The 15,000-nt window shown below is 50.6% G+C and overlaps 1 protein-coding gene across 1 annotated transcript in view; it reads left to right on the top strand.

Annotated features, from left to right (window-relative positions):
* The window catches only part of LOC129693872 (roundabout homolog 2-like), a gene marked incomplete at its 3' end in the record, with an annotated part of 70,999 nt that overhangs the window by 7,130 nt on the left and 48,869 nt on the right, over positions 1-15,000 (top strand). The window contains exon 4 of the mRNA XM_055630616.1: positions 11,937-12,175. Within this exon, the coding sequence (XP_055486591.1) occupies positions 11,937-12,175 (239 nt within the window). The remainder of the gene's footprint in view (positions 1-11,936; positions 12,176-15,000) is intronic.

Here is a 15,000-nt window from a genome sequence, read left to right as displayed (position 1 = left end):
GTTGTCTATTGTCTACTGTCTAAAATCAGTATGCTGTTTCTGCTTTCTCCCCATATCCCTTGATTCCGTTAGCCCTAGGAGCTAAATCTAACTCTCTCTTGAAAACATCCAGTGATGCTGATCATCCACAATCAGTACCCCGTTCCTGCCTTCTCCCCGTATCCCCTGACTCCACTATCTCTAAGAGCTCCATCTAACGTAGACAAAAATGCTGGAGAAACTCAGCGGGCGAGGCAGCGTCTATGGAGCGAAGGAAATAGGTGACGTTTCGGGTCGAGACCCTTCTTCAGACTCGACCCGAAACGTCACCTATTCCTTCGCTCCACAGATGCTGCCTCACCCGATGAGTTCCTCCAGCATTTTTGTCTACCTTCAGATTTTTCCAGCATCTGCAGTTCCTTCTTAAACGAGCTTGATCTATCCCTCTCTTGAAAAATTTGGATGATCAGTGGTGCTGGGCTCGAAGGGCCGAATGGCCTACTCCTGCACCTATTGTCTATGCCTTTAAGAAGGAACTGCAGATGCTGGAAAAACTCAGCGGGTGCAGCAGCATCTATGGAGCGAAGGAAATAGGCAACGTTTCGGGCCGAAACCCGGAAAGAAATAGGCAATGTTTCGGGCCGAAACCCGGAAGGAAATAGGCAACGTTTCGGGCCGAAACCCGGAAAGAAATAGGCAACGTTTCGGGCTGAAACCCTGAAGGAAATAGGCAATGTTTCGGGCCAAAACCCGGAAGGAAATAGGCAACGTTTCGGGCTGAAACCCGGAAGGAAATAGGCAACGTTTCGGGCCGAAACCCTTCCGGATTTCGGCCCGAAACGTTGCCTATTTCCTTCGCTCCATAGATGCTGCTGCACCCGCTGAGATTCTCCAGCACTTTTGTCTACCTCCTATTGTCTATGTCTCTATGTCCGGCTGCATGTACTTGAATGCATAGAACGTGCTTTAATCTTTATCTAAGCAGATGCAGAGAACATTTTGATACGGTGATAATAGCACTCACATCATTCATCTTGATAAGTGACGTGTCCTGGAAGCCAGATCACGAAGGCGATCTTTTAGAGTTGAGAAATAAATTTTGTAACTTTGGAGAGATTGGCGATCAGACAGACTGCTGGTACTCATAGCTGGCAGAGCCAGCGAGGTTCGCAGATAGCTAACAGAACAGCTGATGGAAGGGGGACAAACATTGCTGGGGAAACTCAGCGGGCGATGGCAGGCAGCGTCAGTGGAGCGAAGGAACAGGCGACGTTTCGGGTCGAGACCCTTCCTCACCCGATGGAGATGTGTGCGGGGAAGAACTGCAGGTGCTGGTTTACACTGAAGATAGACACAGAGTGCTGGAGTAACTCAGCGGGTCAGGCAGCATCTGTGGAGAACATGGATAGGTGACGTTTCACAGAGTGCTGGAGTAACTCAGCGGGTCAGGCAGCATCTGTGGAGAACATCGATAGGTGACGTTTCACAGAGTGCTGGAGTAACTCAGCGGGTCAGGCAGCATCTATGGAGCTAAGGAAATAGGCAATGTTTCGGGCCGAAACCCTTCCGGGTTTCAGCCCGAAACGTTGCCTATTTCCAGAAGGGTTTCGGCCCGAAACGTTGCCTATTTCCTTAGCTCCATAGATGCTGCTGCACCATAACTCAGTGGGTCAGGCAGCATCTGTGGAGAACATGGATAGGTGATGTTTCGGGTCTGAAGAAGGGTCTCGACCCGAAACATCACCCATCCCTTCTCTCCAGAGATGCTGCCTGACCCGCGGAGTTACTCCAGCATTTTGTGTCTTTCATAGAAACATGGACAATAGGTGCAGGAGTAGAGGCCATTCGTCCCTTCGAGCCAGCACCGCCATTCAATGTGATCACGGCTGATCATCCCCAATCAGTACCCCGTTCCTGCCTTCTCCCCATATCCCCTGATTCCGTTAGCCCTAAGAGCTGAATCTGACTCTCTCTTGAAAACATCCAGTGAGTTGGCCTCCACCGCCGTCTGATTGGGACCGTTGGCGAGTTCACAGGAACCAGCATGGAGTTCCAGGAATGCTGTCGATGTCCTGATAATGTGGTTGTGTTGGGATTCCAGCTGGATAGTGTCAGTGTTGAGCAGGGAGGTAGAGATACGGAGCGCTGGAGTAAATCAGCGGGTCACACACACACACACAGTCACACACACACACACACACACACACACACACACAACACACACCACACACACACACACACACACACACACACACACACACACACACACACACACACACACACACACACACACACACACACACACACACACACACACACACACACACACACACACACACACACACACACACACACACACACACACACACAGTCACAGACACACACAGACACACACACACACACACACACACACACATACACACACACACACACACACACACACACACACACGTACACACGTACACACACACAGACACACACACAGACACACACACACACACACACACACACACACACACACACACACAACAAAAAATCAAATAATTTAGTGGAGTGTGGGAATTCTTTGCTGTTAAGGAGTTGGCATCAAGTTTGTGGATGTGGGAACACAAAGGGTCTTGACTGTGCCGTGCCCTTAATAAATGTAAATGGGTTCCGCTAGCGGCCTGGGGCCAAACTGCAGTTGGTGAGCCTGCAACCGTTCAGCTGCATCTCCTCGCCGGCTCATGTTTTTAAATTGCCGGCAAACCAGTGGAGCCGCCCGCTGAGCACCAGTCTGGGAGAGTCCAGCGGGTCCAGACTAGAATCGCCAACGTTCCCACTCCCAAATAAGGTCAAAATACGGGACAAATTCCCCACGGCAATCCGTTGACGGACTGGGCCGTGTCTGGGTGAATGATGAGTTGGGCCCGGGGTGCTGGACTGTACACAAAGCCCAGCCGGCGGGGCCAGCTGAGGAGTTTTGGCCCGTGGGGGGCGCGCGCAAAGTCCGGCGCCCCGTCCAACTCGTGAACCGATGATCGGCCGTGAGAAGGAGGGGGGGGGGAGGGGGTCAGCGAAGGTCCGAAGGTCGGACAGCTGGCCGGGCTGCCGACCGACCGACCGACGGGGCCACGGGCGAGGCGCTGCTGCTGCTGCTGCACTCCACGGGCTGCACTACGTCGGGACGGGTGAGGCGGGGGCCGGACGACCCGACAGTCCCCTCGACCCGAGTAGTAGCGGTCAAATACGGGACAAGGGCGGTCCCGTACGGGACAAACCGGTTTAGCCCAAATATACGGGATGTCCCGGCTAATACGGGGGCAGTTGGCAACAGTAAGGACAGTGTCCCGGAGAGAACTCAATGAGCAGGAAGGAACTGTGCAGGTGCTGGTTTAAACTGAAGGTCGACATAAAAATGCTGGAGTAACTCAGCGGGACAGGCGGCATCTGTGGAGAGAAGGAATGGGTGACGTTTCGGGTCGAGACCCTTCTTCAGACTGAAACGTCACCCATTCCTTCTCTCCACAGATGCTGCCTGTCCCGCTGAGTTACTCCAGCATTTTGATTCTTACCCAGGGGAAGGTTTATTGTCTCCACCTCATTATCCTACACGCACTCGGGACAAGTTTACATGTATACCTTGGTGTCTTTGGAGTGGACCAGGTAACACAGACACATAGAAAAATAGGTGCAGGAGTAGAGGCCATTCGGCCCTTCGAGCCAGCACTGCCATTCAATGTGATCACGGCTGATCATCCCCAATCAGTACCCCGTTCCTGCCTTCTCCTCATATCCCCTGACTCCGCTATCTTTAAGAGCCCTATCTAGCTCTCTCTTGAAAGCATCCAGAGAACCGGCCTCCACCGCCCTCTGAGGCAGAGAATTCCACAGACTCACCACTCTCCGTGAGAAAAAGTGTTTCCTCGTCTCCGTTCTAAATGGCTTGCTCCTTATTCTTAAACTGTGTGTGTGTGTGGCCCCTGGTTCTGGACTCCCCCAACATTGGGAACATGTTTCCTGCCTCTAGCGTGTCCAAGCCCTTAATAATCGTATATGTTTCAATGAGATTCCCACTCATCCTTCTAAACTCCAGAGTTGGGTCCATCCCCAATCAGTACCCCGTTCCTGCCTTCTCCCCATATCCCCTGACTCCGCCAGCCCTATGTTCCCTACATTTAAGAAACAGTTAGTCAGGTACATGGATGGGGGAGATTTGGAGGAATATGGTCCAAAGGCAGGCAGGTGGGACTAGTGTAGCTGGGACATTGTTGGCCGGTGTGGGCAAGTTGGGCTGAAGGGCCTGTTTCCACTCTATGACCCTTAACAGCTAAATCTAACTCTCTCTTGAAAACATCCAGTGAATCGGCCTCCACTGCCTTCTGAGGCAGAGAATTCCACAGATTCACAACTCTCTGTGTGAAAACATTTTTCCTCGTCTCAGTCCTAAATGGGCAGCCCCTTATTCTTAAACTGTGTGTGTGTGTGGCACCTGGTTCTGGACTCCCCCAACATCGGGGAAGATGTTTCCTGCCTCTAGCGTGTCCAATCTGTTGACGATTTTATATGTTTCTATAAGATCCCCAAATTCGATATATGATTTCAGATATAAGATTTGTATCAGAAACGCCCGGAGAAAACCCACACAGGTCAGAGGGAGAACGTGCAAACTCCGTACAGGCAGTCGGGATCAAACCCGGGACTCTGGCGCTGTGAGGCAGCAACTCTACCGCTGTGCCACCGTGCTGAGCCTACATAGAAACATAGAAACATAGAAATTAGGTGCAGGAGTAGAGGCCATTTGGCCCTTCGAGCCTGCACCGCCATTCAATATGATCATGGCTGACCATCCAACTCAGTATCCCGTACCTGCCTTCTCTCCATACCCCCTGATCCCTTTAGCCACAAGGGCCACATCTAACTCCCTCTTAAATATAGCCAATGAACTGTGGCCTCGACTATCCTCTGCGGCAGAGAGTTCCAGAGATTCACCACTCTCTGTGTGAAAAAAGTTCTTCTCATCTCGGTTTTAAAGGATTTCCCCCTTATCCTTAAATTGTGACCCCTTGTCCTGGACTTCCCCAACATCGGGAACAATCTTCCTGCATCCAGCCTGTCCAACCCCTTAAGAATTTTGTAAGTTTCTATAAGATCCCCCCTCAATCTCCTAAATTCTAGAGAGTATAAACCAAGTCTATTCAGTCTTTCTTCATAAGACAGTCCTGACATCCCAGGAATCAGTCTGGTGAACCTTCTCTGTACTCCCTCTATGGCAATAATGTCCTTCCTCAGATTTGGAGACCAAAACTGTACGCAATACTCCAGGTGTGGTCTCACCAAGACCCTGTACAACTGCAGTAGAACCTCCCTGCTCCTAGACTCAAATCCTCTGTGGCAAGATTGTCTTTCCTCAGATTTGGAGACCAAAACTGTACGCATTAGAGAGTACAATCCAACTATATACGATTGGGGTGATTGTGTGTTTCAGTCCTGCAAGGGTTAACGAGACACTATTCCGCTTGGTACGGTTGAACCGCGGACTTCTCTGATTTCACCGCAGCTCGGTGCTGAAAATACGTTTTCTGAGTCAGTTTTAGCTGATATGCAACTTCCGTCAGCAGCTGTAATTACAGCAGATTCTGTGCCAGCAAGGTCAGCACTTTGCAAGCCGGGGATTAGCCGGAGCCTTGCGAGCTGCACCTGTGTTTGATGTGTCCCTGTGTGTCTGTCACCAGTCCACACCTCACGCCTCCTCATCTTGGCTCCAACCCCATCTTCAGCTCCCGAAAGTCTGGAGAGAGGCTCTCTGACGCTCCTCATTCAAAGAGAGATACAGCGTGGAAACAGGCCCTTCGGCCCGACTTGCCCACACCGACCATCATGCCCCATCTGTACTAGTCCCACCTGCCCGTCTTTGGCCCGTATCCCTCCAAACTTGTGGCTAAGGGGATCAGAGGGTAAAACCGAGATGAGAAAAACTTTTTTCACACAGAGAGTGGTGAATCTCTGGAACTCTCTGCCACAGAAGGTAGTCGAGGCCACAGTTCATTGGCTATATTTAAGAGGGAGTTAGATGTGGCCCTTGTGGCTAAAGGGATCAGGGGGTATGGAGAGAAGGCAGGTACAGGATACTGAGTTGGATGATCAGCCATGATCATATTGAATGGCGGTGCAGGCTCGAAGGGCCGAATGGCCTCTACTCCTGCACCTAATTTCTATGTTTCTATGTTTCTAAACCTGACCTGTGGGTGGCTCGATTGTAATCATGTGTTGTGTTCATGTGCCCATGTGCTCTCTGGAGTTTAGGAGGATGAGAGGGAATCTCATTGAAACATATAAGATTGTTAAGGGTTTGGACACGCTAGAGGCAGGAAACATGTTCCCGATGTTGGGGGATTCCAGAACCAGGGGCCACACACACACACAGTTTAAGAATAAGGGGTAAGCCATTTAGAACGGAGACGAGGAAATACTTTTTCTCACAGAAAGTGGTGAGTCTGTGGAATTCTCTGCCTCAGAGGGCGGTGGAGGCCGGTTCTCTGGATACTTTCAAGAGAGAGCTAGATAGGGCTCTTAAAGATAGCGGAGTCAGGGGATATGGGGAGAAGGCAGGAACGGGGTACTGATTGGGGATGATCAGCCGTGATCACATTGTTTGGCGGTGCTGGCTCGAAGGGCCGAATGGCCTCTACTCCTGCACCTACTGTCTGTTGTCTTTAAGAAGGAACTGCAGATGCTGGAAAATCGAAGATACTCAAAAGTGCTGGAGTAACTCAGCGGGTGCAGCAGCATCTATGGAGCGAAGGAAATAGGCAACGTTTCAGGACGAAACCCGGAAGGGTTTCGTCCCGAAACGTTGCCTATTTCCTTCCGGGTTTCGCCCCGAAACGTTGGCTGGAAGGGCCGAATGGCCTATTGTCTATTGTCTTTCTGCTGACTGGTTAGCACGCAACAAAAGCTTTTCACTGTACCTCGGTACACATGACAATGAACTGAACTAAACTAATTAACTAGCTAAGATCACCCCTCATCCTCCTGCACTAAATACTGTCCTTGCCTCTGAGTGCCCTTCAAGAGTTCAAGAGAGTTTATTGTCATGTGTTCCCTGTATAGGACAATGAAATTCTTGCTTTGCTTCAGCACAACAGAACATAGTCGGCATGAATACAGAACAGATCAGTGTGTCCATATACCATGATATAAATATATATACACACACATGAATAAATAAACTGATCAAGTGCAAATAACAGATAATGGGTTATTAATGTTCAGAGTTTTGTCCGAGCCGAGTTTAATAGCCTGATGGCTGTGGGGAAGTAGCTATTCCTGAACCTGGACGTTGCAGTCTTCAGGCTCCTTAAACTCCTTGAACTCACAGCCACGCAGTTTCGTTTTTAAAACAGTCGTTGCTCCAAAATACTTTTTCCAGACATATAATCCAAAATATTCCAAAATACTTGCTCAACACTACTTCTCGCTTCCAACACGGCCCCCCCCCCACCCCCCCAACCCAGGCGATAATTTGCCCGCTGGTCTCAGCAGCAGATCCACAATCACATATTACAATCGCTCCATGCTCTTAAATCTCTGCACTGTAAACGGCTGGATTGTAATCATGTGTTGTCTTTCCGCTGACTGGTTAGCACGCAACAAAGGCTTTTCACTGTACCTCGGTACATGTGACAATAAACTGAACTGTAAAACTGTGAAAATTGTAAACTAGCTACAAAATACTTGTTCTAAAAATACTTCCTACAAAAATACTACTACCTACAACCATAACGCCATATAACCTTATACTATAATTACAGCACGGAAGACAGGAGAAGCCAGAGAAGGTTCACCCGTGCCGAACACGATTCTCCCCCTAGTCCCATCTACCTGCGTTATGAAGATAACCCTCCATTCCTTTCCCGTCCATATAACTCCAATTTATTAGGAATGATAAGAGGGAACCTTACCACCTTCACAGGAAACTTCCACACAAACCACTCTCTTAAGGAAGGTTGGACATGCTACCCTAACTTGCAGTCCCTTAATTCCCGATGTCCCCTTGTTTGAATCTTCCCTACTCTCAGTGGGAAAAGCTTATCCCAGGATAAGGGGGAAATCTTTCCTCCGAGATGAGAAGAACTTTTTTTCAACAGAGAGTGGTGAATCTCTGGAACTCTCTGCCACAGAGGGTAGTTGAGGCCACACAGTTCATTGGCTAGATTTAAGAGGGAGTTAGATGTGGCCCTTGTGGCTAAGGGGATCAGGGGGTATGGAGAGAAGGCAGGTACGGGGTACTGATTGGGGATGATCAGCCATGATCATATTGAATGGCGGTGCAGGCTCGAAGGGCCGAATGGCCTCTACTCCTGCACCTATTGTCTATGTTTCTATGTTTCCTAAAAAATACTTGATATAAAATACTATAAAATACTTGCAGTAAAATACTTCTTAAAAAAGTATTTGGTATATAATACTTGCTATATAATACTATATAATACTTGCTATATAATACTATAAAATACTTGCTATATAATACTATATAATACTTGCTATATAATACTATATAATACTTGCTATATAATACTATATAATACTTGCTATATAATACTATATAATACTTGCTATATAATACTATATAATACTTGCTATATAATACTATATAATACTTGCTATATAATACTATATAATACTTGCTATATAATACTATATAATACTTACTATATAATACTTGCTATATAATACTACATAATACTTGCTCCAAAAATACTTGCTGGAAAATACTTGCTATGAAAATATTCGGTAATACTCCATAATAGTTGCTCTACACGACTGTACGACTGTGAGGTCAAACCCAGAGTTATATAGTTGGTTGTTCACTGCCCTCTACACCCCCCCCCCCCCCCCCCCCCCCCCCCCCCGCCCCCCCCCCCCCCCCCCTGCCCCCGCCCCCGCCCATCCTCACTGGAGCAAAATAAATCTACTAAAAAATTTCACTGGATATCAAAATTCTTTCAATGACTTGAACAACAGCCTTTGGCCAATCCTTAAAATATTTGCTCGAAAAAATGTCCCCAGTGGTGCTCTGTGTGTTGTGTTGTGTGTGGTAATGGACCCTGCCTGGCTGGTTGGGGGTACTGTAAAACTCGTGGAGGGGAAACCCCCACTAGTGTGTTTGTTCACACTGAGACTCTACCAGCTGGAGACCCCCCCACCCCCCCATTGTTTCATCCCCCCAGGGGGGAGGAACCTTCCAGGACAAGGGGGACACAGCTTAAGGATATCTACAGAAATCCTTTCAAACTGAGATGAGTCATCTTTTTTCACACAGAGAGTGGTACAACAGCCTCTCTGGCCACTCTCTGCCCCCCCGAGGTCGTTGAAATGTCCCCAGGTTTGGCTATATTTAAGGTGGAGATGTGTGATGTGGCCCCTGTGGCTAAGGGGATCAGGGGGTATGGAGACTCGTGGACGGGATACCCAGTTGGATGTTCAGCTGCACGGATTGAATGGCGGTGCAGGCTCGAGAGACGAATGGCCGGTCTCCTGTTTCAATTCCTATGTTTCTATGTAACCTTTCTCTGCTCTCTCTATCCCTCCCTCTCTGTCTCTCCCTCTCTCTCTCTCTCCCTGTCTCTCCCTCTCCCTCTCCCTCTCTCTCCCTCTCTCGTGTCAGTATTATAAAACATGCACGCTCTCTACAACCTGTCACCAGCGAGCTGTGGAGGGAGCATTAATCATGAAATCTAACAATAATCTCCTTCAGAAAAGCACTCAGCCTTTGATGAAACAAAAATCTAGCTGAGTTGTATCGGGATTTGAATCCTAATGACTGGTGATATTCTGCAAATTTGTTTCCAAGCCGTGTAGTAACATGAATCACCCCCCCCCCCCCCCCCCCCCCCCCCCCCCCCCCCCCCACCCCCCCCCCACTACCCCACCCCGTCCCCCTCTGAGTAAATTTCCAGCTCATTATTTCTAGGAGTGTCCCACTTTCCCCGACTTCCTCACGAACTCTCCCGAGTTTTCCCCTCGACTTGAACTCGGAGAACTACGGTAACAGCCATTCGTCGGTGCTCGAGGCTATTTTTTTTAACTCGTAGACATTTTTCGACATGTTGAAAAAAACATCCCGGCTTATCTGATGCCCCAATTTCCTACGGCTGGCATTACGAGCCGCTACGATATAATGGGATAGAGTGGGATAGATGCCATCGAGGGAGTACAGAGAAGGTTCACCAGACTGATTCCTGGGATGTCAGGACTTTCATATTGAAGAAAGACTGGATAGACTCGGCTTGTACTCGCTAGGATTTAGAAGATCGAGGGGGGATCTTATAGAAACTTACAAAATTCTTAAGGGCTTGGACAGGCTAGATGCAGGAAAGATTGTTCCCGATGTTGGGGAAGTGCAGAACAAGGGGTCACACACAGTTTAAGGATAAGGGGGAAATCTTTTAGGACCGGGATGAGAAAAACATTTTTCACACAGAGATTGGTGAATCTGTGGAATTCTCTGCCACAGAGGGTAGTCGAGGCCAGTTCATTGGTTATATTTAAGAGGGAGTTAGATGTGGCCCTTGTGGCTAAAGGGATCAGGGGGTATGGAGAGAAGGCAGGTACAGGATACTGAGTTGGATGATCAGCCATGATCATATTGAAAGGCGAATGGTGCAGGCTCGAAGGGCCGAATGGCCTCTACTCCTGCACCTATTGTCTATGTTTCGTTGTTTCTATGAAACATCTACGGACTCCTACGAGCTCGCTACCGACATTCCCTGACATTCCCCGACATTCCCCGAGTTTGAATCAAGGGAAAACTCCAGAGAGTTCGTGAGCAACTCGGGAATGTGGGACGGGGGCACAACTTTACCACGTCGCGATGTTGAGCGTAAGGCGTCGGGAACGAGCTGGTGGAGGAGGAGGTAGTTGAGGCAGAGTCTGCAACAGCATTTAAAACACATTTAGACAGGTACATGGATAGGACAGGTTTGGAGGGATATGGACCAAACGCGGGCAGGTGGGACTAGTGTAGATGGGGCATTTTTTTTGTTTTTGTTTTAGTTTAGAGATAAATCGCAGAATGTTTAAGAAGGAACTGCAGATGCTGGAAAAAAAATTCGAAAGTAGACAAAAAGTGCTGGAGGAACTCAGCGGGTGCGGCAGCATCTATGGAGCGAAGGAAATAGGCAACGTTTCGGGCCGAGACCCTGATGTGTGGGGGTGGAAAGAACTCTTTGCAATAACCATCGGGCTTTTGAACACGACGAAACTCGAGACAGCGCGGTGGCGCAGCGGTTAGTGCTGCAGGGGTTCGATCCAGACCTCGGGCGCTGTCTGCACGGAGTTTGCACGTTCTCCACGTGACTGCGTGGGTTTTTTCTCCGGGTGCTCCGGTTTCCTCCCACACTCCCTCCCAAGTCTTTTAAAACCGAGATGAGAAAAACATTTTTTTTTCCCACACAGAGAGTGGTGAATCTGTGGAATTCTCTGCCACAGAGGGTAGTTGAGGCCACACAGTTCATTGGCTATACTTAAGAGGGAGTTAGATGTGGCCCTTGTGGCTAAAGGGATCAGGGGGTATGGAGAGAAGGCAGGTACGGGATACTGAGTTGGATGATCAGCCATGATCATATTGAATGGCGGTGCAGGCTCGAAGGGCCGAATGGCCTCTACTCCTGCACCTATTGTCTATGTTTCTATATTTCTATGTTACTACTTGGGTCGAGGGGACTGTCGGGTCGTCCGGCCCCCGCCTCACCCGTCCCGACGTAGTGCAGCCCGTGGAGTGCAGCAGCAGCAGCAGCAGCAGCAGCAGCAGCCTCGCCCGTGGCCCCGTCGGCACCACCGCCACCCTACGCTCCATGACACAGAGACCCAGCCCACCCAACCTCTCCCTATAGATCACACCCTCTAGTCCCGGCAACATCCTCGTAAAAAAGGAACCCCTCTCTCACGGAACGTGTCTCTTTGTGTTTTCGCAGGTACGACATCAAGGAGGACAACACCTTACGCATCAAGAGGGTGACCACCAACGACGAGGGGACCTTCACGTGCGTGGGAGAAAACCGCGTGGGCATGGCGGAGGCCACGGCAACACTGACCGTGCGAGGTAAAGGAGGGGGGGGGGATGGTCGCTGTTGCCCGCAGCGGGCGGTCAGATCTTGCTGCGGTCCCACTGAGGACCTTCTACCCACGCTTGCCCGCCAATTGGCCGTGTGGCGTGGCCTCGGACCGGTGGAACTCATTGCCGCACACGGCCGCGGAGGCCACGTCAACGGGTTGTTTCAAGAGAGCGTTTTAGATGTTTAGTTTAGAGATACAGCGCGGAAACAGGCCGCGCCGACCAGCGATCCCCGCACGCTTACGCCATCCTACACCCAATGTGTACATTTACGCCAAGCCAATCAACCTACAAACCTGCACGTCTTTGGAGCGTGGGAGGAAACCGAAGATCTCGGAGAAAACCCACGCAGGTCACGGGGAGAACGTGCAAACTCCGTACAGACAGCGCCCGTAGTCGGGATCGAACCCGGGTCTCTCGCGCTGTGAGGCAGCAACTCTACCCGCTGCACCTCCGTGACCGCCCAAAAGTTAGATTTAGCTCTTAGGGCTAACGTAGTCAAGGGATATGGAGGCCGGTTCTCTGGATGCTTTCAAGAGAGAGCTAGATAGGGCTCTTAAAGATAGCGGAGTCGGGGGAGAAGGCAGGAACGGGGTACTGATTGGGGATGATCAACCATGATCACATTGAATGGGTAGTGCTGGCGCGAGGGGCCGAATGGCCTTTACTCCTGCACCTATTTTCCATGTTTCTATCCTTTTATGGCGGAGAATTTGCGCGCCATTCACGCCACCTGCTAGCGTGTGGGTAGCATGTGGGTAGCGTGTGGGTAGCGGCGGGGTACGGCTAGCCGTACCGGGTAGCGTGTGGGTAGATGTGCGTGGGGGGGTAGCGTGCGGGCGTAGCGTGCGGGTAGGTGGGGATCTGGGGCCGCGTGTGGGTAGCGTGTGGGGTAGATAGCGGGTAGGATATGTGGGTACGGTGTACTGATTTAGCGTGTGGGTAGCGTGTGGTTAGCGTGTGTGGTTAGCGTGTGGGTAGCGTGCACCTAGTGTGTGGGTAGCCTTTTGTGGCGTAGCGTGTGGGTAGCGTGTGGGTAGCGTGTGGGTAGCGTGTGGGTAGCGTGTGGGTAGCGTGTGGGTAGCGTGTGGGTAGCGTGTGGGTAGCGTGTGGGTAGCGTGTGGGTAGCGTGTGGGTAGCGTGTGGGTAGTGTGTGGGTAGCGTGTGGGTAGAGTGTGGGTAGCGTGTGGGTAGTGTGTGGGTAGCGTGTGGGTAGCGTGTGGGTAGCGTGCGGGTAGTGTGTGGGTAGCATGTGGGTAGCATGTGGGTAGCGCATAGGTAGCATGTGGGTAGTGTGTGGGTAGCGTGTGGGTAGCATGTGGGTAGCGTGTGGGTAGCGTGTGGGTAGCGTGTGGGTAGCGTGTGGGTAGCGTGTGGGACGGGCGCATGGAGTGGCGTGGAGGAGTGTGGACGTCCTCCTGCACGAAACCTTCGCGCGCCACCGGCCTGTCGCGTAACTGACGGCCAAAGTGGGACGGGCGTGACGCAACGCCTCGCCTCCAACAGGCAAACGATCGCCGGGCTCGGCCTGGGGCTCACGGCCATTGTGATCCGGATCCGCTCCCACTTCCACTCCCAAGAAAATCGGAAATAGGCACAAAATGCTGGAGGAACTCAGCGGGACCGGCAGCATTTATGGAGCGATGGAATAGGTGACGTTTCGTGTGGAGACCCTTCTTCAGACTGTTGTGGGGGGGGGGGGGGGAGTGGGAGAAGGAAGGAATTCTTCTTTCCTCTATCCCATCGCTCCGTAGATGCTGCCTCAGCCGCTGAGTTTCTCCAGCATTTTTGTCAGCCTTAAACTAAACGAGACAGCTGTTCTCCCAGAGACCTGTGTTCCAGCGATGAGGACAACAGCAGGGTTGAAGGTCGGGACAATGAGTTCAATAGGAAGTGCTTTATCCAGAGTCTGATTCTCATCCAATGCACTCGTGACGTTATGTGGTCACACCTGGTTCTCCCACATCTAAGGTCCCGGCGCGATGATATGTACAAGCTTGTGTATGTGTGTGTGTGTGTGTGTGTGTGTGTGTGTGTGTGTGTGTGTGTGTGTGTGTGTGTGTGTGTGTGTGTGTGTGTGTGTGTGTGTGTGTGTGTGTGTGTGTGTGTGTGTGTGTGTGTGTGTGTGTGTGTGTGTGTGTGGGTGTGTGTGTGTGTGTGTGTGTGTGTGTGTGTGTGTGTGTGTGTGTGTGTGTGTGTGTGTGTGTGTGTGTGTGTGTGTGTGTGTGTGTGTGTGTGTGCGTGTGTGTGTGTGTGTGCGTGTGTGTGTGCGTGTGTGTGTGTGTGTGTGTGTGTGTGTCTGTGTGTGCGTGTGTGTGTGTGTGTGTGTGTGTGTGTGTGTGTGTGTGTGTGTGTGTGTGTGTGTGTGTGTGTGTGTGTGTGTGTGTGTGTGTGTGCGTGTGTGTGTGTGTGTGTGTGTGTGTGTGTGTGTGTCGTGTGTGTGTGTGTGTGTGTGTGTGTGTGTGTGTGTGTGTGTGTGTGTGTGTGTGTGTGTGTGTGTGTGTGTGTGTGTGTGTGTGTGTGTGTCTGTGTGTGTGTGGTGTGCGTGCGTGTGTGCGTGTGTGTGTGTGTGTGTGTGTGCGTGTGTGTGTGTGTGTGTGCGTGTGTGTGTGTGTGTGTGTGTGTGTGTGTGTGTGTGTGCGCGTGTGTGTGTGTGCGTGTGTGTGTGTGTGTGTGTGCGTGTGTGTGTGTGTGTGTGTGCGTGTGTGTGTGTGTGTGTGTGTGCGTGTGTGTGTGTGTGTGTGTGTGTGTGTGCGTGCGTGTGTGTGCGGGGATCGCTGGTCGGCACGGACTGGTTGATTTTGTGATATGGCTCGTGTTTAACTGACACTGATTTGTGACACTTTGCCGGAGAGGCGGTGGATGTGATGTTTTAACGTGATGTTTAGTGATGCACTGATTATTTTTTTAAACGAGTCATTCAC

Source organism: Leucoraja erinacea, unplaced genomic scaffold (assembly GCF_028641065.1).
Source record: "Leucoraja erinacea ecotype New England unplaced genomic scaffold, Leri_hhj_1 Leri_454S, whole genome shotgun sequence".
NCBI lineage: Eukaryota > Metazoa > Chordata > Chondrichthyes > Rajiformes > Rajidae > Leucoraja > Leucoraja erinaceus.
The sequence above is the reverse complement of the archived record's forward strand: the minus strand, read 5'-3'. Positions and strand labels throughout refer to the sequence as shown.